Genomic DNA, 25,115 nt, shown 5'->3' with positions numbered 1-25,115 from the left:
GGCACAGTTTGGGTGCTGGAACAATGCAGGATTCTACATGGGACAAAGCCTGGGAAAGCACTAAAGCCCAGTACAGCATCCCTAGCTGATACAGCTGCTGATGTGCTGATAGCCTCATGCAATGCCAAGTGCACTTTCCACTGTTAAACACTTTCAAGGTATTTCTTTGAAAAGCTCCTGGATCTCCAGGCTTCCTGGCAAATCTTTGATGTGTGACTGAAGGCCTCAGAATAATTTTTCCTCCAGCAAAATGCAGTCTTTCTATTAAAGAAGGCTGTACTGAAGTTTTTTTCTTTTCCTTCAAGCATGCTTTATATTACAACACTAATGTCCATAACTGATAGACTTTATTTTCTTCTGTAGATAGACACTACTTATTTCTTACAGGTGTGTATATCAGAAAGATTTTGAGAAAACTGTCTATAAGTTTTTCTAACAAGAATTTGTATGATTTCACATATTCAACAAAGCAAATGTAGTTCTGAATATGAAGCAAAGTAGACTGAAATTTCATCTGCACACTTGAATCTGCACCCTTTAAAATGTCTTTACTATTTTCCTGAGTTTTCACAAACAGAATTCACATTGTTTACAGCAATATCTATCCTAGCAAACCATCAAAACCTTTGGAGAACAGCACATGGCACCTTTAAACTCTTCCAAAGTCACAGGCACACCCATGCTGCAGGCTGAGGAAGCCTTCTCCTGTAGTTTTGTGGAATTACAAAAATAGGAATTCTGCATTTCAGTTATGCTATCCATCCACTGTTTCAAGCTGCATTTGCTATTGCTACTTCTCTTTCAAACAGAAGGGAGGAAAGACCAGAGCTTTGGGCAAGAATTGGCTGTTGCGCACCTCAATTTCTAGAAAGAAAAGCAACATGATGTCACAAAGTTTTCATTTTAACATGCTAATTCTTTATGACCTCAGCATAGTTCAATCCAATGATATTGCCACATTCAAGGATGCATCTCATATTAACAATCCTAAATCAAGAATAATTTGTTGACAACTACCAACGACTGTATGTATTTAAGAAGTTCATCATTTCCAAAAGAGACATTCATTGTCCATCTCATGTAAGCAAGTGCAGATACAAAGCAGCTTTGCACCATTCTGTCACTGAAGGAAAGAAGGTTCTTTTTTTTTTTTTGTCACAGAAAGAAAAACAAAACTAAAACTTCAAGTGTACACAGTTACTCAGATTTGTGGAAGGAATCATGCCTATAAAAGTAGCTTTAGTTTTCCTTTTCTCCTCCAGAAAAGTCTATATTCCTTCAGGGACTTGAAGGAAATATTTGCCATTAACCATTTAAAGTGCTGGTCACTTGTTAGGGAAGAGCAAATTGAAACAGGCAAGACCATTGTCTGAAAAGACACTGCACAACAGATGCTACTTTAAATGCACATCCATTATCAACCCTCAATGTCATTTACTTTGCTAAATAAAAGAAAATTTTAGCTCAGTATAATCCAGCAACTCAGGACAAAGAGAAAAAAAATTAAAAATCCTACGGCTAAAGAGAGAAAGTCAAACTTTAGCAGATCATTTTTATAAACTTGCCCATGTCACTTAAGAGCTGTCCATACAAAGACAGCCAACATTCTAGCAGTGAAATAAATACATTGAAGTATTTCAATGCTGGAATACTCTCCAGCACCAACCCTCCCACAGCAAGGAAATTCTGCAGCCAAAGCTTCAAGAAGGCTCCATCTGCCAAAACCACTGCGTGCTTTTAATTAAGAACATCCACAGAAATGCTTTAAGAAGAACACAGAAAGTTTCAGGGAGCATGAAGAATGCCAGCACCCTGGCCATGCTTGCCACCCACCTCCTCAAAGGCAGATCCCACAGGAAGTCCTCACTCACTGCATGTACCTGTGCAGAGCATGTGTCCCACACTGGCCCAATGACCAAAGTCAAGGAAATGCTTTTAGCATCCAAAATATACAAATACTTCCAGACTGATGTCATCAAATACATCACTCAGTACTTCAACTCTACCTTAACTCTTTTTTACTACAATTTAGATACTCCATGTTAGGTGCTCAGTTTATTTTCCTGAATAAAACTGCATATCTAACAATTAGTTGCAGCTAATGACCAAAGTCAAGGAAATGCTTTTAGCATCCAAAATATACAAATACTTCCAGACTGATGTCATCAAATACATCACTCAGTACTTCAGCTCTACCTTAACTCTTTTTTACTATAATTTAGATACTCCATGTTAGGTGCTCAGTTTATTTTCCTGAATAAAACTGCATATCTAACAATTAGTTGCAGCCATTCATCCATCACCTTGGCTCCGTTCTGGCACACAGTGATGGAAAATAAAATTCACACAAGATTTACCTTTCAAAAATGTCAACCCAAGTTTTGAAGTAAGTAAAAACTTGCTATTTACTCTTCTGAAATTTTGCTTTAGTGGCTTGATAAACATTTCATATGCAACAAGTGACTTGTTCTAATTTTTTTTTTTGTACTGAAGCCTTGTGGATTGAAACCCTTCATAAAGTCTCCTTTCACCTAACTCCAGAATTTATCCTTGTATTATTCTTCCCTGCAATCTGGGAAGCTACTGGTTCTGCCACTGATTTACAACACAGTGTCAGTTCTTTGCAAAACTGAAGTACCCCAAGAAGATGAAGATCAAAAGTCTGGATGTTTGATGAAGATCAAAAGTTGTAGTGCCTTGTAGGTGTAGGAGAGTAAAATCTTTCCCAAAGAAAATCATGCACATATGTGTGAAAACTCCACTAATGAATTATTTATGTTTAAAGATAGAATCCTGTGATTACTTCCAGGCTGCACTAGTGCTAAGTGCTCCAAATGGTGGCTCCTCTGATCATTTCAGTTGGAATAAGCTCAAAAGAAACAAGTAATAGGTTCCTGGTAACTAGTCATGTAAGGCTACCATTATGTACATAAATCAGCTTCCAACATTGCTCTTTCTCCCTTTTTCAGTATAAAAACCAAAAATAAGACTAAATGGGGTGATTTTTTAAGGCAGGAAGTACAAGCCTAACATTTCTCATGCTGTTTTCCCAATGACCAATAGTGATTCAGTCCCATTAATAGCATTACACTCTGCTAGGACTGGGTCCTTGTTGGCAAGACAGGCTCCAACACCACAAGGTCCAAAAAGAGCTTCTGAATCACATTAGTGAAAAATCTCCTAAGGAGTTTCCATAGCCTCCACCTACTGAAAATCTATTTTCCTCTTTCACACCAATAGTAAAGCAAAATGGCACAAATTTGACTGCAAAATGTTACTTCTAAGTCCATATCTATCAATACATAAAATGTTGACTGTACATCAGATTTATTTCGTACAATTAAATCTTTGCAGCATAAAAATATCCATCCCAACACGTGCTTAGACAGAAACTTCTAAAACTCAAGAAGTTTTAGCCCTGGCATTTGCCACCTTTAAATGATGTGCGAGTATGGCTCAGGAAAATGCCAGGTGGCCCAAGCAAGCCATGCCAGTGCCCATGCTGGCAATGATGTGGCCAAGCACGTGCCAGACCTCAGCCCAACAGCCAAGCTGTCTTTGATTTGCTGCTATGGACACACTCTCCATCGAGGGAAACCTTAGCTCCAGGTTCATCCTGATGCAGAAGGCACCTTTGGCAGAGGCCTGGAAGGCCACAGAGATCACACCAGCCCAGAGCACAAAGGGAAATGAAAAATACCCTGGAGCTGGAAATCACAATAGAAGGTAACAGTCCATGACACCTGGAAATCCTTGCACAGAGGTTTTCCCACTGTGAATGTGCCATCATCATCAGACTTTAATATAACAAACCCTCAAACAATCAGAGAGAAGACAGATCTTTACTGATGATCACACTAAAACACATGTCAACAATTAGCTCGAGCAGATAAAATAACTGGGAAAACGTGGGCTGCATTATCTAACTAGATGGTATTTTATTTGACAGGAATAGAAAAGTATGTTAAAAATATTTGAGAGGCTTTATTCCCAATTATGTATCATACTCAAAAAATAAAGGAAAAGACATGTACCTTCAGCCATACAAAAACATGTGAGAAATCAAGGGGTTTTTTTTCTTACTTCACCTAGTTTACCAGCCTGGAATCTGGTTTTTCCATTAGCTGAAAGTGAAGTGGCAGGGTTACAAGAAACATGAGACTACTCCCGTCTCAGTTTCCCAGTTTTAATCTCAGACTATTTACAATGACCTTCTCTTTTCAATTTTGTTAGCAACTACCTAACAACACTCAACCAAGCTAGAGACAGAGAAGAAACTGCTTCTCTTCTTCTGAGCTACTACAGCCCTACACTGTGATCCACAGTGTTAAAAGCAGCCAGTGGCTTTAATTTGCCTATCTTTGAGCAGCCAAAGTCCACACCATTAATGAAGCAGGAAACAGCTCCAGAAGGTTTATGTTTGCTCTTGGGGTGAGCAGAGCTTGCACAGACGATGCCCTTCAACAGAACCCACGGCTCCTCAGAGCTTTTTTCCCCCAGCAGAACCACTTACATGACACATTTTCTGCTCCAAGAGAACTGTGTTCTCCAGATCCCAGCACAGACGGACACTTCATGCGATCACAGATGGTGTTGTGGAGAGAAGGGTGCAGTTTGCTGAGCATCAGCACAGCACTGCATTGTTTTTCCCTCTAAAGACACAGCGTACAGAACCCTCAGAGCAGGCTGGTGACCGGATTTGGCCCAGCTATGGAACCTGCCTTCCTACATCCCTAGGAATACCAGGTCATGACAGACTTGGAAGCTAAAATAGTGATGAGGCACAGGATGGCAGACAGCAGGCACAAAACGGGAACTTAGAGGTTCCTTCAGCTCTAAAAAGGCAGAAAAGCCGCGCTCCGGAGAAGCATGAGACCAGAATCCAGACAAAGGTGCTCCCGAACACACCAAACCCAGCTGGAAAGCTGCGGAACGCGGGCACTCCGCGTTTCTCCTCAGGGAGCTCCACACGCACCCACCATCCCTCTCACAGGCAGCAGCGTGAAGCGAACGATTCCACCGCGGGATGCAACGCGGGCCAACCTGCGCCTCTCCGCCAGCCGGGACCGGCGGCCGCTCCGCTCGCTCCCCGCCAGCCCCGCGGGGTCCCCGCACCGCGGCTGACAGCGAGGACGCGGCAGGCCGGCCGGAGGGTGCCGCGGGCGGCCCCTGAGGCGCGGGGTACCCGAGGCGGGCGCGGGGCGGTGTCTCCGCCGCGGGTGACAGCGCGGCCCCTAAGGGGGAGGCGGTGAGGAGGGGCCGAGCCCGGGGCTTCCCGCGGCCGCGAGGCGGGACACAGGCCCTGTCGGAGCCTGCGCGGCCGCGGGCGACCCCCCGGCGGACGGACGGGCGGGCGGGGGTCGGGGCCGGGCTGTGCCCGTCGGCGCTCGGCGCTTACCGGGGCAGCCGCCGCCTCCTTCCCGCTGTTCCGCAGCCCCGGCTCCGGGGGCGCCGCGCGGGCCGGGCCGGCGGGAGCGGGGGGGGCGCGGAGGGGCGCGCGCACGGCAGGGACCCCTCCGCCCGCCTCCGCCCCGCCCCCTGGCGGCACCGCGCACGCGCCCCCCGCGAGCCCGCCCCGCCAGCCCGGGGGCCGTGAGGGGAAAGGGCGGGGCGCGCGCACGGGCGGCGCGTGCGCGGGGCGGCCCCGCCCTCAGGGCGGCCCCTGCCGCAGGGCGGGGCCGCTCCGCACCTGAGCCTCGGAATCGAGGGGTAGCGGCTTCAGGTAGGGGGGAAAAAACTGAGGTGGTGGAGCCCAACCTGTGTCCCAACACCATCGGGTCATCTAAAACATGGCCGTGAAGTGAGCGCCACGTTCAGTCTGTCCTCAAGCACCTCCCGGTACGGTCACTCCATCACCCCCCAGGGCAGCCCGTTCCGATGTCTCATTAACCCTTCTGTGGAGAAATTACTCCTCATGTCCGACCTGAACATGAGGAGTAGCGCAGCTACTTTCCGTGGCGCAGCCTGAGGCCGTTTCCTCTCATCGTGTCCCTCGTTGCCGGGAGCAGACCCCGACCCCTCACGGCCGCATCCTCCTGTCAGGGAGTTGTGAGAGACAGAAGGTTCCCCCTGAGCCTCCTTTTCTCCAGGCCGAGCTCCCTCAACCGCTCCTCATCACACTTGTGCTCCAGACCCTTCCCCAGCTCCATTGCTGAGGGGTGGGAGGGTGGCAATGGCCCCAGCCCAGTGCCCACATCTGGGACTGGTGAAAAAATCAATTATTTTGTGGGGTTTTTTGGGGCGAGGGAATAAGCATGCATATTTTAAGCTCCAGCACCAAGTGCACACAGTGCAGGAAATGTGAGTGAGGGAGCTGTGGGTCTTGTAAACCTGTGCCTCACTGTCCAGATCTGTAATTGTAGCTTTTCATTCGAGTGAGAGGTAGATGTTTAAATGTGTGTTGTGGCTTAAATGGGCTAGAGTTTTCTTCACTGTTCAGCACAAACCCAAAATATAGCCCATACTAGCCACCTTGAAGAAAATTAACTCTACCCCAGCCAAAACCAGCACGTTGTGGTAGGAAATAGCTTTGCCTTCTCAGGTGACAAGAATTCTCACAAGCTTTCAGGGTCTGAGCTCCCTTCAAACACACTAAACTAAGCTCAGCTGTGTAGCCCATCACTGTGCAGGATGTTTGACTTGTCACGAACAGCCAGCAACTGAAGTTAATAACCCCAAATTGCAGCGTGGGTGCTTTGGTGGGAGGTATAGCAGAGTTTGTATTTACAGACACTGCCTGGGAAATGCTATGAACACAGTAATGAAGAAAATGTGCTGATTTGACACATTCCTGTAAAAGTTTCCCTCTATTTAGGCTAAAGCTTTCCCAACTCAGCTGTTTTAGCAAAAGAAACATTTCAGTGTAAGATTGAGTTGTGTGTTCTCCCTTGAGGTACATTCCTTCCTAGAATTCACAGGAATTGAATTCACAGGAATACAGAATTTGTAGGTTGCAGACTGGTAGGGCAAGTATGATTTAGAGTCCCCTCATGATCTTTGGTGAAGTTAAATTTTTAATATTATAAATCAAAGTAAATGATATCTCTAGTACATCAGAATTCCCTTTAAAACTAGCAGGATGTGTGCTGCCAGATATTGCAACATCGTTTGATTTACACGGTGGGAAAATTTTTCTGTTTGTGTGTCTTACAAAGTCCATGTCATGAGATGCCCTTCCTTGTCCATTTCTTTGCCACTCTGCCTGCTCCTACCTGCTGGGGATTCCCCTGGCAGGCGGCAGCACAGACATGGTGCACTCCTTTGACAGTGAAATGCTCCTTTATGCTTCAGTAATAATCCTGCTGTTTGTTTTCCTACACTATGACCAATGTCCTTCTGCTACATTTTCTGCTCCATGATACCTTCAGCAAAATGTTGTCCTGTTTCTACCTTCAGGTTGATTTTGAAGTTATCAGCTAAAAAATGGCATTTCAATGGCACTACTTCTGATTGAAGGATGTGAAAAGTGGCTGCATTTGTTTTGAACAATGTATTTCTCACGGTAGCCCACAAAGGGCTCAGCTTTCTGTTTTGCAGCAGGAAGCAGCCGCTCAGCTCAGTGAATTCATGAACGAGCTGCTTGCTGACAGTGCATATGCCGTGGATCTTGGTTCTGGAACTTGAAAGGTCGCTGAAAAAAATGTGTTAAATGGCAGTATTGTGTGCTGTAACCGTGTGTGAGAGCGGTTCAGCTGTCTGCTAGAAACGCTTTCTCTTTGTGGTTAGGTCTGGGTCCGCCTGCCCCAGAGGATTACAGAATCTCCATAACTGCAGGCTTCTAACAAAGAGCAGACAAACGTCTCTGGGAGTCAGGCAGGGACAGCTGGATCCTGCAGGCCTCGGGGGAGCTGCTGCCCCAGGGCAGCCTGTCCGAGCCCGGGGCTGTCTGCAAATGGGGATGGATACACCTGCTCAGGTGGAGCAGTTTGCACGGAACATCCCTGGTTCTTATACTCGTGTTCTTTGCCAGCCTGCTCCTGCTCCAGCCTGCTTCCCTCTCGTTCCAGGTGCCGCAGGCGTGTGCCGGCCGCTCTGCCCAGCCTGCACCAGCCTCACCCGGGCCTTCAGCGGGGAAAGCATCCAGGAGGAGCGGCTGGGATGCTCCAGGCTGGCAGTCAGCACACAGCTGGACACGGTAGGAGCTGGGTGTGGGTGCAGAGTGCCTGGTGCAGGACATGATCCCTTCCAGGCTCATCCAGAGGCTGCTGTTCCATCTGGCTGCACCTCAAGGGTTCACTTTCTGGGAGAGGGAGAAGCATTTGGCAGAAGAATTCCACATTTTTACATTATATCATCACACCACTGGTAAGAATTAATAATCATTGAGTTTCCCCTTCTTTGCCCAGTTCAGGGGTAAGCATGACACTCAGTGTAGTTGTAAACAATGCAGTCAGTTACATTTTATCTACTTCCAATGCTGCAATGGAACCCTGTAATCTTTGTGATCCACACTTAATGAAATGGGCTAGAGAGCTTTCAAGCAGGTATCTTTTTATTATAGAAAGGATTATATATTATATTAAATTTGGACTATATTCAAACATAAATGTACTTTAATTACATTAATAATTTAAACAATGTTTAAATAAAGCACCAAGTTAACTTGATTTAAATAACTGATTCAGTTTCCACACTGATTCCTACAAAATCCCACTAATTTCATGCAGTGTTTGAAGAACTGGAGGCCAGAGCTGATTTCTCAGTAAAAACTAACTACAGTTCAAGTGCTCTGCACACAAGGGGGAAGCTGACAAAGTCTGAGACGGGTGGGTTTTGAAGCAGAACTCCTACAAAAGGATTCATACAGAGCTGAACATGGACTGGGTTGCTCAGCTATTTCTCTGCCTTCCATGTAAACTATTTCCACACATTCAAGTTGTTCCAGTTTAGTTCTCTGTACTAACCTCTAGATTTTAGATGATACAGCTTTTACCTTGTAAAACAAGAAACAGCTTTTATTTTGAAACAGCAGTGTTAAATTCCGTGCCCCCAGCAAACTCAGCTGAATGCAATTCACACATTCAGTGTAATAAAGGCCCACTTTTATCTAAATAAGACCAAAAGAACCTGGCAACATAGATACAGGAGATTTTATTTAACATTGTGTACAAAGAAAGGCTACAAATGCCTTAAGACATTTTTCCCCCAAATACAGTTCTTGGATCCCTTTTTCATACCACATTTCTCAGAAAGTAAAAAAAAAAAAAAATCCAAAACGACAATTTTCCCTTTCCTCTTCTCTTTGGGCCTAAACTGAGAGATGTTTAGCGGTATGGTTTCAACACCTTTCCAAATTAAACTATGAGGATTAGGTTTTCTTTCCCCAAAACTGAGCACTATGAGATACTGAAGCACTACCAACAGCAGGATAAAATGTCAAAAACTGACTCCCTAACACGGTAGTGTTTAAATAATGCCAACAGTATTAGCTCTGATGAAACCCAAAATTATCCAAACAATAACAAGTTGTTTGTCTTCTACATCTGATAATTTAGGACTAATTATATAATTTAATTGTATTTATATTTAAATAAATAGTCTTAACTCCTTTCCTTGGAATTCTTCATGGATTATAAACACTTATAATACTAGAGATAAGAACAAACTACACAACTTACATAGGCAAGAGAAGGCTGAGTTGTTTTGTTTTGGTTTTTTTTTTTTGCTGGACAGACACAGAAAGGACAACATTTCAGTGTGCTGCTGTGAGATCATTTTTAAATTCACCATTTCATTGTGGTGCTTTTCAGTTATCCTACACAACAATTCCTTACCCTCTTTTTGCTACCTTGGTAATCACTCTCAGTACTCCTGAAACACTGGTCCCTGCATAGCTAAGTTTTATCCAGGGTTCTGCCAGTTTTGTATGTGACTGTGAAACCCAAGACAAGACTTCTTTTAGGCTGTAAGAAGCAGTAAAGAAGGCAGGGAGAAGAAAAGGCTCTTGTGGAGAAATGACCTTTTGCTCTAGCAGCTTTTACATTACCATCTACTAGATATGAAATAGGTTTTAGATATAGATTGCTTTTCAGCTCTTTGTATAATCCCAAATTAGCATTGCCCATTTCTCCCAAAATGGAACTAAAATGGAGGAGTTTTGAGCTACTCCAGATCAGCAGTGGATCACTTGGTTGGGTGCAGCAAGAAGGAACTCCCAGCTCCTTCCTGAGCCTGATCCAAGTGGCCCAGGGGAGATGGGAGCAGCAGCCAGGCCTCTGTCACTGCTGGGCTGGACCTGCTGTGACCTCGCCTGGGCTCATCTCCAGGAAGCTGCTGGAGCCTCCTTGCAGGCAGGAAGCTGTTCTGTACTCAAGCCTGCCCTTTTGTACATCCACAGGGATATGAAATGCTGTGTGGTATAAATCCTTCTGCAGATTAGAGAAACAGCTCAGCTCTAGGATGTCTCCTCAGAACATCCTAGCACGGGGGAAAAGACCACAGCAAAAGCTCTAGCACAGAATAAAACTGTCTCTATTCTGGTGAACCATTTTTGACAAGAGGATTTGAACATGACTGTGATTAAGACAAAGCAGTAGAGCAAACACTTCTGCTAGGCTTGGGCACTCTGTAATTTTATTAATTCCCAAATATGCTTGAACAGCTGTAAATGATAGAATTTTACTTAGCTCACAACACAGCCCTGCATGAGTCCAGAACTTTAGCACTACCTGGTCCACTCTGCACAAGAAGACTGGAAATATTTTCATTATCTCCAGGGCTCTGTTCTGTAGCTCTGCTACAAACTGAACATCTCAGTGTGGTATTTGCCACAGAGCAGAAAGATGTGAAGTGGTTCTGTTGGGAAAGGAAGAGCCTGTCTTACTGTGAGGTAAAACATGGCAGCAGGAAATAAATGATGTAAAAAAACTGCTGCATGTTTTGCAGTGGTCTCCAGCAATGTCACTGTAAGATGGTATCACAAGAGAATCAACAGTGGAGGCAAACTAGAGAATTTAGTCATTTTCTAATTCTGGACAAGAGCATTTATGAATTTGCTTGACCCAAGTGGCATAAATCTAATGATGTGGTCCCAGAAGGGAGACTCAAGGCAACACATACACTCAGGTTTGCTTTGGTCCTGCTGCCCCAATCCTTCTGTCACTACAGCTGTCATGGCTTTTTATCCTTGCAGCCCAAAACCAGACTTCTACCTTTAACAATAATCCAGCTTTGTGGTTCTAGGAGTTTAGGAGCTTTTTTCTTCCTTGTGGTGGTTTCACCTACTTTAACAAACAGGTGCTATAGCTGCTGCCTCAGGGAGAAATTGCAGAGAGCAAGTGATAAGCTTTGCTTTCCTGGCACTGAACTGTGAATGTTCACTAGCAAGAAAGAGGGGTTGCAGCACATCACAACTGTGAGGCTGCTGTAGCTAAATTCCTGCCATTCCCATGTTCATGTTTATTTACTGGCAGGAGAGCTTTTGCTCAGTTACCTAGGGCATTTCTGTAACTCAAAATGAGAGCGTCATTCTAGTCCCAAGCAATGTGACCTTGAGCAATTCCTAATTTTGCTTCCCTTTTCCATTTGTGATGGGTTCATTCCCTGATGATTGTTAAGGAACAGTCTATTAACTATAAGTGCTTCCTTTATAGCTTCTGTTGAGTTTAAGGGCAATCCATGGATTTAATTCTTTTCAATTAGAAAGTTCACAGAACACACATGAACATTTATTTCATCCTAGTTCAGAATGGAGAATTGCTAACACTAGTCCAAGGCTCCAGTATCTCACTTTGTACAGGCCCTGTGTTAAAGGAAGGGAATGGTACCATGTTTATTTTTCACTAATAGCAGTAGGACAGTCTTAGCAAAGTCTACAAAGAAAAACATCCCTGGAGCAGAAATTGAAGAGGGCATAAACAAGTGACTTTATATATTATATGAGAATTTGATTGTATTTGGGAATTGCCCTTTCAGATTTTTCTTCTTCAAGGAACAGAAGCAAATCCCCCCCCAAGTTCCTGCACAAATGTATTGGTCTTCTGTTATTACAAATCTCTGTCATCTTGAATTGAAGTAAAAAGAGAAAGGGGAAGTTTTTTTCTTAAAACATTTCCCATTTTACACTAAAACTTCCATAAGAAGAATGCCACATCTGGTAAAATTATCCCAGCAGGTGACCAAACACTGAAACAAAAAGATTGATTACCTAATGAGGAATCAGAGGAGGTTGGGGTTTTGCCATCAGACTTTAAACATTTTTAGAACCACATTGGTCACTTTACATTTTATACACACTTGAAAGAATGGCACGTGAAGGTAAATTGACACATTGTGATGCCTTCCAGTGTTACACAGGAGACAAACTAATCTGGAGACCCAGGTCTGCCTTAAGGAACAGTCCATTTGTTTCAATAAACTCATAGAAAACCAACAGGAACAACCATAAAACAGTTTTAAACAGGTAAAACGAATAAACTGTAAAAATCCTGCACCTCCCATAAATATCCTCTGTGGCTCCAGCAGCTCATGGCCACAGCACGAGGGCCGCGTGGTGCCGGACGATTCCGCAGGCGCGACGGCGGCCAGAGCCGAGGGGGGCAGTGGGCACTGGCAAGGACGGGCACCCCACTGCTGCATTTTGCCCTTAGCTGTACACTGAAAAATAGCAGCATTAAAATACAGCCTGAAATAGCTTAGCTACTACCTCAACTTGTTAAAAATGTGCAAGAATAAAGAACACCAGCAGCATTTGAATGGATGTATTTCAATTTGGTTTTTGACACTTCCCTCCCATACAAAGCATACACAAACACAAAGCTGACTCTGAGCTAGTAACTGTTATTTCTTGTCCATCTTTGAAAACTTTTCCCTTCATTTACTTAACTTTTTAAAATTTTACTTAAAAACCTATTCAGTGTTAAAAAAACCCACAAGAATTTTAAGGTAATTTCTAAATGCCAAGAAACTGATGCTTATTCCCCTCCTTAAACTGGAGAGACACAGACTATCATAATCACCTGAATTTCCTCAGCTGAAAATTTCAACATTTCAGATTCCTGTTCCTGAAAGTGACATTTGTAAAAAAGTCTCTCCAATACATTAGAAACTGAAGGAGCAAAATCTCCCAGTGCACACATAAAGGGTAACTTCTTGCTAGTTTGCTCTTGTGTTGTTTATATTGTACCTTTTAACACAGAAAATTAAAGAATTCAATTTTCTGACACAACTCACAAGGGAATGTATAAGAGGAGAAATCAGAAGGCCTTTTCTGAAGCCAAGTTTTGCATTTCCCTTTTTGTTTAAGTACGATAAGGCTTATTAAAAAAAAAAAAAAAAAGCCAAAACACAAAAAAACTCCTCCAAACAAACAAAAAAACCCAACCAACATCCCTGGGAAAAAAAAAGATAAAAGCCTTTTGGAAATACTTAATTTCTGAAAACATAAGACTATTGGAAAAAAATGAATTGCAAAATTAAAGGAAATTCAAGAAATCAATTCTCGTATTTCAAATCAGTCCATTATTTCATCATCAGCAATATGATCCACTATCTTTTCCAGCCCAAAATTACCAGCTTTGGGGAAAACATATTCATACTTAACAGAAATAATTAATGGGTTAAGTTAAATTAACTTTTTTTCCCTGATCCACATGCCTGCATGTTAGATAACATTACATTAGAACTGAGCATTGTAATGAGAGACTGACAGCAACAACCTGTCACAGTAACCAAAGCAAAAGCAATTTTCTCATGGTTACATACTATAGATCAGTAATCTAATATTAAAATTAACTTCCTATATAAATAAAAATTAAAAAGTTGGGCAAAAGTAAATTGGCACAGTCATTATGGTATTACTTTCCAGTTTCAACACTGCAAGGAGCAGCCACAGATTGCAAACACCAAAGGAAAAGGCTATCACCCAGCACCAGGTGTAGCTTGGGTTGTCTCCCTTTTCCATGAAGTCATCAGCAGTGCTCCTGCCTCAGGTCCATCCTCCCAAGGGGGAGCAGGCAGGAGTGCAAGGATTGCTGTGAGCTGCTGGGGAAAAGGGAGAGCAAATACAGAGAAACAAACACAGAGAATGCTTTACTGCTCTGCACCACATGGCTCAAGTCAATGGTTTTGCAGGATTGTGACCAATTTTTACCTTCAAACAGGCAAAAAATGAATATAAAAATTTAAAAAATCAAAATCTTAAGCCTTCAAGCTTCCTTGCCTTCATTCCCTCCCTCCCCCAAAAAGCACTTCCTACTACAGAGTTTTTTCTTTTTTGCGGGTTCAGAAGTTGGAATGTTGTGGAAATACATACAAGAGAGAAGGAATTTCTAGTTGTACATTACATTACAAAGAGGTTTGCTCCCAGACCTAAGGAGGGAGGGATACTAAGCAATATTAAATTCCTATAAGAATCCTTACAAAGCATGCAAAATATTGATATACTCACAAAATTGAAATTTATATTTGTTCCTTTCTGATTTCGCAACTTCACAGTACAATAATTTCTAATATTCTGCAGCAGTCAGAATTACAGTGACTACAAAATCATTTCCCTTTAATTGTTTTCTATTTGCTTGCAACACTCCTTTGCTATTTTTTTTTAAACTGAGAGTTTGCAGATCACCCATCAGAAAATGTGCAATTCAGCACAAGAGGAGTTGCTTTCTGTGTCATTTTTCCCTGCAAATGATGTTGACAACCTGACCCTACCAATCTTTCAACATCTGTCCCTCCCTCCCTCCCCTTGTGGTGCCAATCCCTTCCCTTGTGGTTCCAGCTGTACTTCTTGCCAGGATGATGATGGGCAGATGCCACTAAATGGATGCTGCATAGCTGGGTAGGAGTAGTGGGGGCTGCAATAGTTTAGGACAATGGCATTGCTCCCACCCCCAGGATGTTTGGCACAACTGCTCCAGAGCCAGAATGCTGGCTCTGGACACCAGCTATTAGATCCTGCAGTTTCAATTCCCTGGACAAATCCTGCTGCCTTTTCCACCCCTGTAGCTTCAACTGTTTTAGGGAGGGAAATAAAAAATTGGTGTTTGGCCAGATCTTTTGTACTGCTAGATGGGAGTTCCACAGAAATTTCTCCACTGCTCTTAATTGAAACAGAGTTGGAATTTCTGGAGAATTTACAATGCATGCTACTTGCTAGATTGTCCATAAAGTACATTCTGGCATTTTTTCAGAGTGTTTGTATCTATCAGAAAAAGACTCTTGTAGAAACAATGTACAAAGCCTCCAAAAATTCAAGTATCAAAAAAAAAGATGTTCTGATAAAAGTCTGGAGTAAGCAGCCAGCCAAACTGAGAGCTATTGATATTTTTTTTTAATCCACAAATTCTTCAATTACTTTTGCAGAGATAATGTGTTTTCTTTGGAGTGTTGGGTATCAATAGTCTTTCCAATTAATTTTCATTAAGTTTGGTGGGGTCCAAGGAATTTAGCAATCCTTCCTGGATAATAGTGCCCCTGCTTTTATAAGCAAACGAATAACAGAATCACTAACTGTTATTCTCCCTGCCTCTCTTTCATTTACTGTAGTTATTTATTTAATTTTGTTGAGTCTGTCTCAACCCAACAAAACCCATCAGAAGTGCAACATAGGCAAGAGCAGGGCATCTCCTTCCCTGGGGTGTACAAACATTTCTATGGGAAGGCAAAAAACCATACAAACAAAATAAAAAACCCAGCCCCCAACCAGACAACAGTTCTAGCTGTACATTAAACTCTTTGATTTCTTTAGAACCATATTCAAATCAAGACTTGAATTTCTGTGGAGAGAATTTTAGATCCCAGACCCTTCTCTTCTCCTTCCTCTTGCAAAGCAATGCTATTTTTTGTGGCCTCAAACAGTACTTGAAAAACAGCAGTTATTAAAGACACAGTTGTGATATATCCTTTAACGTCCCCTCTCCCAAAAAGGGGTGTCCTATCAAGTGGTCCAGTAGAAATCTTGAAGTTTCTTTATGATAAATTAAATCCATAAAATGAGGAATACCTTCTGTCCCATTCCTACCAAGAATCATCACCACATTCTGTGGTGCATTTGTCCAAGTGTCTATTGCTCCTTCTAGTGGAGATTCCGCACAGCTCCATCTCCGGTTAGTTCTGGTTCTACCAGCACAAGGAGGTTTTTCTCCATTCTCTCCAGCTTGTCTCTGGGTACCAAACTGCAGAAGCACTGAGGGCCAGAATTCCTCAGCACAGGAACAGTCTGAGGAAACAGCAGTCATCTTTTTCCCGGGGTGACAGAGTTAGCCAAAAGCAGTTTGTGTCCTGTTGGTACCGCAGGCACCTACACCTCTGTAGAAAAGAGAATGCTTTGCCTCTTGCTGTCTGGGGTAGGGATAGTCTCTAGCTGCAGGAAGTACAGAAGAACTTGAACCTGGAAAGAGAAATGACAAGGTAATACTAAAGCCCTGTAAAAATTCATTCTCATCCTGGCTATGGGAGAGCTAGTGCCAGTGACACAGCTCTCTCTGGCACATCTAGCAGCTGTGGATTTAATACACTGTATAACAGCAGTAGAAAAAGTAGAACTTGACATGCTTCAGAGACATGCTTTTTAGATTCCAAGTGGAAAAATCGTGCTGGAGGTTCCAGCACTGAAAAAATTCAATCTAGAATTTGCCATTACTCAAGGGAGAAATACAAACCAGTCTGACTCCGTGACACAGGCTCTGTGCTCCAATCCTCTGCCTTCAAAGGCAGCAGTGGCCAAAGAATTTTGTTGTGCATCAGTGAAGGTGGTTTAAGTGCTGAGGAGCATTGTAGAAATACTTCCAATTCTGTTATCCCAGGCCAGCAGCATGGTACTGGAACACAGCTCCCCAGAAACTAAACTCTTCCCATGCAGGAGCACACACAGGATGCACACACACAGACATTCCTTCATGAAAAACCATATTTGTACTGATGTAAATTGACCTGCCTGAAGGAATACTGTTCTACAGACAGGCTAAAATGTCTGTGTGAGGCCAAAAGTTGTTTTATGTTTACCAAAAAAATGACCATGAAAGCCCAGCAGGGTCACTGAGCCAGGCCTGCCCCAGACTGTGCTTTCCTAGAAGGTGTCTTTACAAGATGGAATGGCACATTCAGGATTTTACCTGGGACATGACTTCTAGTGACCAGCTGTCAGTCATGGTGATGGGCTGGGTTGGGTTAGCAGGGATTTTACTGTCCTTCTCTGAAGGTCTGAGCAGTGTTGGTCCAAAGACAGTGGCAAGATTATGCAGGGACATCTTGTTGACGCTTTCCCTCTCAGCAACCCTGGGAGAAGAAACAACACAAAAGGCAGACCTTCATAAATATCTGAGTTTTATAAGAATGAGAAACCAAGGCACAAAGTTTAAAAATTTTGCCCAAGGGTAGAAAAGTCTGTAGCAGAAACACAATTAAAGCCCAGATTTCCTGGATTTTAATCCAGACTCTCAATCACAAGATGATCTTTCATGTCTCCAGGGACAGTCTCTGATATGTACAACATACTTATGCAAATCAACACATTGGGCAAACATTAAGCCAGCTTATTGCATTAATGTCAAATGCATGGCAATACTTTTTCACAGGTACAACCATATTACAAAGGCATATACAAAATCAGAAAGACTTGACTACAAAAGGAACTGACAACTGCAGTTAGGCAAACTGCTGGAATTTAAAAAATAGACTGTACTGGATTTCAGACACCTTCTAAGGAAAGGTTCCCTAGACCTTCAATATAGGTAAATCTTCATGGTTTGTACAAAAACCTTTCCTGGTCTGTGTATCCAGATGCAGGTGCAGTCTCAGTGACATTGCAGCAGAAATTTCCATTTGCGATAGATAAGCCCTGACTCTTTTGTTACTCCTTTCCTCCAGTCCTAATCCTTTTTCAGAAGGAGTGGAAATGGAATTCAGGATTTACTACCTCACTAAGTGAGTATGAGACAATAGTTATCTGATGAACATTCCCAGCAGATCAGCAAATACTTCCTCATTTCTGTGATTCGGCAGGTATTTAAAGAAAAGGCTCCAGTTTCACAATGGCTGATGCTTTACACATTAAATGCATTTCTGTAGGAACCACATGTTACCTTTTTAAATGGTCCAGAAGGAAAAGGAATGTCACAAGGTTGGGTTCTGGAAGCGATAGCAACAGATTCAACATACAGCTCTCCTTTGCAACGGGGTCTGAAAGTGCTACAAGACAGAGAACAAGACATCACCACAGGCAGTGAGTGCAAATCTGACTGACTGAGCCAAGTCCCAGAACAGCCAATATGGATGGTCCCAAAAGGACTGTGACTACATCTTCATGGGCTGTAAGGTCAGAGCTGCACATCAATACCCCACAGCATCTCATTCCTTTATTTCACAAATGCATTAAGAATCCTTTTCTCTCTTCTTCAAAGCAGTTCAAGCGCTTTGAGGCTTTCAATCATTGATGTTTTTCTCTGCATCAGGATGAGGTACATAAAGCCCTCCCCTCCAAAGGGGGCTTCCCTGAAGCGTGCCTGGGCAGTGAGTGTGCAGGGCCCCGGCAGGCAGGGGCATTCTGTCCTGAACCTGTCCTTCAGAGACCTGGGCCTTTGCAGCTTGCACAACAGCGTGGCAGGCGCCCATCCTGCACCACATGGGAAGGCAAGGCAGTGTCCTTCTGAGCTCCATCCCACTCCCCTCACAGCCTGTCCCAGCTTTTATCCAACACTCTAAATCTGGGGTCTAGGATGCTTTAAGAGCAGCCTCCCATGGCAGAGCCTCCATTACCAAGGGCTCCTTGTGCTGCACCTACCGATGCCTTCAGCAAAGTTGGGGTACAGCTCGTCTGTGAACAGGGGCTCGGGCAGCTCCCGGAAGTACAGCTTGAGGGTGCCTGCGATGGCGTTAACGTCCATCTCGCTCATCATCACTGACACATCCTTGTTATCTGAAAGAGGGGACAGTACAGGAGGGGTAAAGGAACTGCTGGCCTTGCATTCCTTCTTTTCCTCGCTTTGGCTCTGTTTATCTTTCGTCTCTGCCCAAATAGCTGGGAGTTTTCCTGTTTACATTTCTCCAGATTAAATGAGCAACCTTCCAGCTGAGAAGCACTGGAAAAATGATTGCAAACACTTCATTGCTTTACACCAAGCCAGGGAACCTCAGCCTCCCAGGGCTAGCTGTGCTGTGCCAGCAAACCTGGCCTGATCTGAACAAGCCCTACTTGACTGTATTTATATGCATTTCAACTTTTATTACTGACAGCAGTTGTTATTCCAATTCTCTGCCTCTAACAGCTTAGACTAAGAGATTCTGAGATTCTCTAACTCCCCATTGAGTGTAGCTAAGGCAATTCAGGGCTTATATTTCCCTTTTGTTACTATTAAGAACAACAAAACCAGCCCCTCTCCCTGAACTAAACACCAATCAGCATTGGTTTCATAAAGCAGTGTAAGCCAGCATTTCACAGAAATGAAAAAAGTTGTTTTTCAAACTGTGAAAGACCCTTACTTGCACTAGGAGCGATTCATCAGTGGTTTCTGATATCTTAGGGTGATTGAAAAGAAAACACAAGAAGGAAATTTCACTAGAAACTGAAGGAAAAGTGCAGGGAGGGTGTATTTGAGTGCCTGGCACAGATCTTGTGACTGTTGGAGTGTGGCTCGAACAGTTCTTCAACCATCACATGGAAGATGGAAGTGGGGAAAAATTTCACTTTTGGTACCTCAGCAATTCAGAAGCATTTCACCTGCCTGATCTCAGGTGCCTTTTAGGACATACAGGCCACTCTTTTAAATGTAGCACCAGTAAGGAGCCTTTTTCTGCTCAAGATCAAAGAGAGCTTTGCAAAGGTTGCTCAAAGTGATCTAATTTTCTAAGCCTGTGCACATCAGTCCAGATGGAGTTAGGGAGAGAAGCCCTGACCCCCCAACCCCAGTTACATAAATACCCCTCCTAGTTCTAAGGAACATTGGCTTTCACAAAACATTCTTTATTTTAAGGACTTCTACTAATTTGGACACTTCACAACAGTGATTTCTGATTGCTGATGTTTTCCCCCAGAGAGGTGTCTGCCATTTACAAAGATTTGGCAGGGCAGGTAAAGCCGTAATTTCATCTCTGCTGGGAAGAATAAAAAAGCATGGTTTGGTACAAGGATCATCCTCTTGTATGTCTTGGGTTATATCAGTAAATTAAATACGCAGCCAGGGTTAAAATTATTTTCCTTGAGTGAGAGTCTCTACTTCTTAAGGCTTCTTGGGCAACATAAGATTAAAAATAGCACAGTCACCTGGCAGGGAGCTCAGGCAGGTTCTGAGAGAGCAAAGGGAAAAACCAGACCCAAGTACTTACTGACATCAAAGGCAGCTTTCAAAGCCTGGATGTCGGTTGCGACTCCGGAGACGCGGTAGATGCCCACCTCCTCCATCCCGCGCCGCTCGATCTCCTCCACGCACTGCCGCACGATGTACGGCACCTTCGACCTCTCTCTCCTGAGGGGACACACACAGAAGGGTTCAGCTCAGCCCAGGCCCTCCCTGCCTGTTCCCCAGCCAGCCAGGATGGCTCCGAGCACCCCAACATTTCCCTGGGTGAACCTCCTCTGGAAAATGGGGTGGGAGGAAGTCTGAGCGGGCAGTCAGGACTGAGCTGAAAAACTCCTTTTAAAACTCCTTTTCTGACTGTCTCAGCCTTGCTCTGGCTGTTCTGCAGCTTCCCTGAGCACTTCAGCTCTTGGCCAGGTCCCAGAGCCTGCGACTCTGCCCAGGTAATCAGAGGATTCCCAAACAGCCCTTGGATACATAGCAACTCTCTTGCTTTCAAACTGATGCAATTCCACAGGGAGGAAATACCACACTTCCCAAACCATACAGCAGAACAAACAGGTTTCTGCTGGCAAATGATTCATGACAAAAGATCAGGGGTTAAAATAATACAATGGGATCCAAAGACCTTGAACATTTTTGATTATGGAAAGGAAACATCACTGTTCAGTGGCTCTGGAAATTTGTGACCATGTCAGCTAACTACAGAGAAGGCAAGTGCAAGGGGGATTTCCGGAATTCAGAGGAGTGATAGGCTGTCAGTAAACAGCCTGTGTGCACACTGCTTTTTATCTCTGCAAAAAATGAAGCTCAGAGATTGTAAAGCATCTCCAGTCTGCAGCCACAGCTACACTCCTACACTAGTGGAGCAGGCTGGACTGCCAAGCCCCTCAAGGGGACACAGGCAAGTGCACCCCACTGGCCAGTTGTCTTCCTGAAACACAGTGGGGAGAAACGTGACCCATCAGCTCACTTGGTGACAATGGCAATCTTGACCCCAAACACGCCCGTCTGCTTGCGGGATGGCATCCTCTTCAGGCTGAACTCCCGACTGGTGAACTTCACTGACAGCTTCACTTCCACCTGAACCAAACACAACAGCTGTCACTTTTTGAACATTTTCTTTTCTTTTTCATGCTGCAATGAAGAGCAAAGAAATAAAGCCCACAGGAGGTACAGAAACAGAGCTGATTTCTGTTTGCACACTTACCCCATTCATTGAGATGACTGTGCGCTGCCAATCTTTGTCCTGCAGTGCCTGTGGGTCCAGCTGGAAAACAGAAGTTACCCATGAGCTAGGAACAGACTTCAGAGAAACCAGCCAGCCTGGGAGGCTTCTGCAAGTGAGCAGAGCACCATCACTTTTACCTTCTTTTCTTTTCCATAGGAAAACCTATGGAACACTCCAAAGTTTCCCTGTTTCAGGGAAACCAGGTATTGGATATTGTGCAGTTCTCTAAACAGGGCTGATGAGGGTTTATACCCATGGAAAACCCAGCAGCATGAGAGCAGTGTCTGCTCAACAATAAAGGCAACCTCAGGGAGCACAACCAATATTTGAATCTGCTGAGAAATCATGGAAAGTTGTCCTTCAAACAGCCTATTCCTTTTCATTTCTATCTGAGTATAGAGGCAGGAAGAACACCAGACCCTGCTATTGCAAGCACTCATTAAACAGAAACAAGTTCCAATCTCTCATTTTCAGCCTCACTTGATCTCTTGAGTGGACAGTTGTGAGGCTGGGGAGCAGCTGACTCAAGTGCTAGAATGTCACCCAGCAATTCCACTACTGCCTTGGGAGAGCCCAAACACATCTGAAGGCCTGAGCAGTGGCACTCAGCTCCAGGGAGACTGGCAAGAGAGAGGAGGAGCTGTCTGCTTGGGGGCTTGATCAGCCATTGGAACCACCAAAGCAAGAATTCAGTGCCTCCTGAGACAGCTTTGTAACACTTGGCTCTTGAACACGGAGGCACAGTAAGACCAGGAGGAGGCAACTGCAGCAAACTCTGTTTTGAGGTTACTGCTGTCAGCAAACAGGCAGTCATAACCAGAGCTGCTCTGCAGCACAGCTCCCCCCTCTCACAGAGCCCCGTGCAGGGCCAGAGAGCTCTGGCAGGGGAGGGAAATGCTGGAACAATGGCAGCTGCAGGAAATTCTGGGAGAGCTTAGACACGGTCATGGTCACACTCAGATCATCAACAGAGCAGCCCAGTGCTGCTGACAGCTACAGAGACAAGCCCCCACCTAAACCTTCCCCGCTCCCCAAAGAAAGGCAAGCAGCAGAGAGCACAATTCCTCCCACTGCAGGGACCCCAAGCAGCACAGAACAAGCGAGGCCAACCTTGTCCCTTCGCGCTCTGTTACGGACGTGAGCCCACAGCGGGATGCTGCCAGCACACACAGGCTTCCATGGCAAACTGGACCGGCTCCTGTAGGTGCAACGCTGGCAGAAATTCCTGAAGAGCCCTTGTAAGGTATTGTCAGCAACCAGCAGCTCCCACATTTTGGGATTGTGCAAAGGATGGGCAGCAGTGCTTGGCTTCAGTGCCTCAGCGACCCCAAAGACAGCACTGCTCGCCAAGGGGGTTTGCTTTTAACGCCGGCAGAACAGATCCGCCCCGCCTGTGGGGCTGGCCAAGGGCCCTACGAGCTGGCCGGTTTCTAGGCTGTTCTACCCTGAACTTCCGTGCTGGAAGCTTGATTTCTTTCAACAACTGAATTCTTTCCCAGAATCAAGAGGAAACCATTTCTGAAGTGTCTGGTTTCCTATGAGGAGCCACCATGCTAACTATTCCTGAAAGCTTGATCTCCAGCTCTGAGGAGTCATCTTGTTAAGCTGCCAAAATGGCCCTGCTGATGGACACAGTCACAGCCAATCCTCTTGCTGGGAACCAGTTTTCCATATGCTTTTAGAATGGAGTCACTGAGTGTATTATTTATAGCAGGGGGTCATATTATTTATAGTTTAAGACTAAAGGGGAAAGAGGGTTTGAATATTTGCCAAAAACTTCAAAGGAAGAGTCCAGCAGAATCCAGTTATGGTTTATTTAAGCTAACAGGTATTACTGGGTATGTCTCAGTAATGACCAGGGAATTCCTGTCACAGCACAAACCAAAATCAAGTAAATAGCTGTTAAAAAATAAAACCATCCTGCTCTCTTCTCAAGAGTAACTTTGACACTGCTGCAAAGAACAAGCAGAATCAGAGTGCTGGAGCTGAGAACTTGCAAAGACTTTTCCTTGCAGGAGCTGAGAGCTCACAGAGACTTTTCCTCGCTGGATAACTGCTGGGGCTGAGCCAGGACTACGAGTAAAGCTCCATGTACCTGCTGCTGCCTCTTGCTCCCTTGTTTCTGAACTCTCCTGCAGAGCTGGCAGGACCCCTGCACTCCCTCCTACTGTTTGACTCCTGCTGGAAAATGCCTTGTACTGAATGGAGACAGCCAGGGACAGCAGGCACCAGGGCTGGCTGACCCAGCCAACCCTGCATTAATCACTGGCAATAACAACAGTAATTAAGGGGGGAAAAAACCCAAACTCCTCCAAGGTGCTTTTTAAATAACAAAGCAAAATGATGGAAGCTATTAAAAGAGCAAAGCTTGAATAAACTCTCAGCAACACTGAGTGAGACAGGAAGATCAGGTCTAACAGTCTGATAAGTCACAGCAGGACATAACAGAGTCAACAGGAAACCAAAAACTGTCACTGGGACTTCAATCAAGCTTCAGTCGTGGTCCCAAGTGATGACTGACCTGAGGCCAGCAAGAGCAACAGAGGGAAAGGGCAGCTGGAGCAGGCAGGGAGAGAGCACACTGAGGACAGTGAGCTAGCAAGAGTGATGCTCCAGCACAGAGGACAAACGGGGCCATGCTGTCTTCTGGCCTGATTTGGAGATCAGTGACCTGAAAGAAGGAGCACTGAGCAGAGGAATGCAATCCACAGCCAGCATGGCAAAGGGAGGCAGCTCTGAGCAAGCTGTTCCAGCTCAGGCAGGGGAGGCACTGTGCAGCTGCTGCCTCTGCATTGCCAGTGGAATTTACTGCTCCTCTGCACTGTTCCTCCCATCAGTGCTTTGGTTTGAGTGACCTGCCCCATCTCCATTGCAGCAGAGCCACTGTGTTGTTCCCATGCTCTGTGCAAATAGGCCAGACCTGCTAAAACCCTCACAGGCTGCATTGCATGGGCTCCTTTGCACAGCCCCCACCAAAAGCTCATGCTGAACAGGAAAATGCAAACCAACCACTCTGTCTGTTTGCTGCTCCCTCCAGTCCCCTTGTGGCCTTTGGTATTTGCAGTGGCAAGCTACAGCCTCAAAGTCACTAATGAATCAAGCCAATACCTCTCTGTCTCCTGCCCAAAACACAAGAGAACAAAGCAGCTCAGCACCACAGGGGTTTCTGAGTGCAGCTCTCTGCCCCTTGTAGCAGCTCAGCACTGAATTCAGACAGGGCACAGCAGTCAGGAAAGGCTGAGAGTGCAGAGCAGCGTGCTGAGAACTGGAAAAAGGCAAACTGGGGATGCTGCTCTGGCAAATGCAAGCCAGGCACTAGGAAGGGTGTCTATGCTCTGCCCTAGGAAACCACCACAGAGAGCTTGATCATGATTTCTTTTTCCCCAGAGAGGAAAGAAAACATGCAGAAGGAGGGAAAAAACAAAGAAGCCTCAGTGGAAATGAAAGAGCATGGACTGTGGAACATTAAGGTTAGTGTGTTTTATATATACAGTACATTCACACTACTTCTTCCCTTTATTAAATTTCCCAGGCAACTTTACACCCCATCAATTCTGAGCTGTAACTAATGTGACATACATGTTGTCAGAGCCTCACTGCTGCTGGGAACTCCCCGTCCTGCCATAACCCCATTCTTCTCACAGCTCCCCACT

At 44.7% G+C, this 25,115-nt stretch overlaps 2 protein-coding genes and 1 long non-coding RNA gene across 5 annotated transcripts in view; 1 reads left to right on the top strand and 2 right to left on the bottom strand.

Annotated features, from left to right (window-relative positions):
- SPECC1L (sperm antigen with calponin homology and coiled-coil domains 1 like) overlaps positions 1-5,531 on the bottom strand; it is a 66,731-nt gene extending 61,200 nt beyond the window's left edge. Inside the window, exon 1 of one of the 2 annotated variants that reach the window (XM_077187654.1) lies at positions 5,399-5,531. The gene's annotated coding sequence lies outside the window, so the exon portion shown is untranslated. Of the gene's footprint in view, positions 1-5,043; positions 5,175-5,398 lie in introns of those variants that run through there. The other variant, XM_077187655.1, reaches the window with a different exon arrangement.
- A 112-nt stretch (positions 5,532-5,643) lies between these two features.
- LOC143695436 (uncharacterized) lies at positions 5,644-25,007 on the top strand. Of its 2 annotated transcripts, none has more exons than XR_013184599.1 (3): positions 5,644-5,722; positions 8,007-8,304; positions 24,850-25,007. It is a non-coding gene; the product is annotated as an uncharacterized LOC143695436 (long non-coding RNA). The 2 variants fall into 2 exon arrangements; XR_013184600.1 differs by having other exon boundaries at positions 8,007-8,134; positions 24,850-24,894.
- BCR (BCR activator of RhoGEF and GTPase) overlaps positions 9,072-25,115 on the bottom strand; it is a 98,739-nt gene continuing 82,695 nt past the window's right edge. The window contains exons 18-24 of the mRNA XM_054645624.2: positions 21,442-21,501; positions 21,205-21,314; positions 20,260-20,399; positions 18,719-18,853; positions 18,021-18,126; positions 17,052-17,214; positions 9,072-16,327 (exon numbers count right to left, since the gene is read on the bottom strand). Of these exons, the coding sequence (XP_054501599.2) occupies positions 16,238-16,327; positions 17,052-17,214; positions 18,021-18,126; positions 18,719-18,853; positions 20,260-20,399; positions 21,205-21,314; positions 21,442-21,501 (804 nt within the window). The 3' untranslated portion in view covers positions 9,072-16,237. The remainder of the gene's footprint in view (positions 16,328-17,051; positions 17,215-18,020; positions 18,127-18,718; positions 18,854-20,259; positions 20,400-21,204; positions 21,315-21,441; positions 21,502-25,115) is intronic.

This window comes from Agelaius phoeniceus, chromosome 18, assembly GCF_051311805.1.
Source record: "Agelaius phoeniceus isolate bAgePho1 chromosome 18, bAgePho1.hap1, whole genome shotgun sequence".
Lineage (NCBI taxonomy): Eukaryota > Metazoa > Chordata > Aves > Passeriformes > Icteridae > Agelaius > Agelaius phoeniceus.
This window is presented reverse-complemented; position numbering and strand designations above follow the sequence as displayed.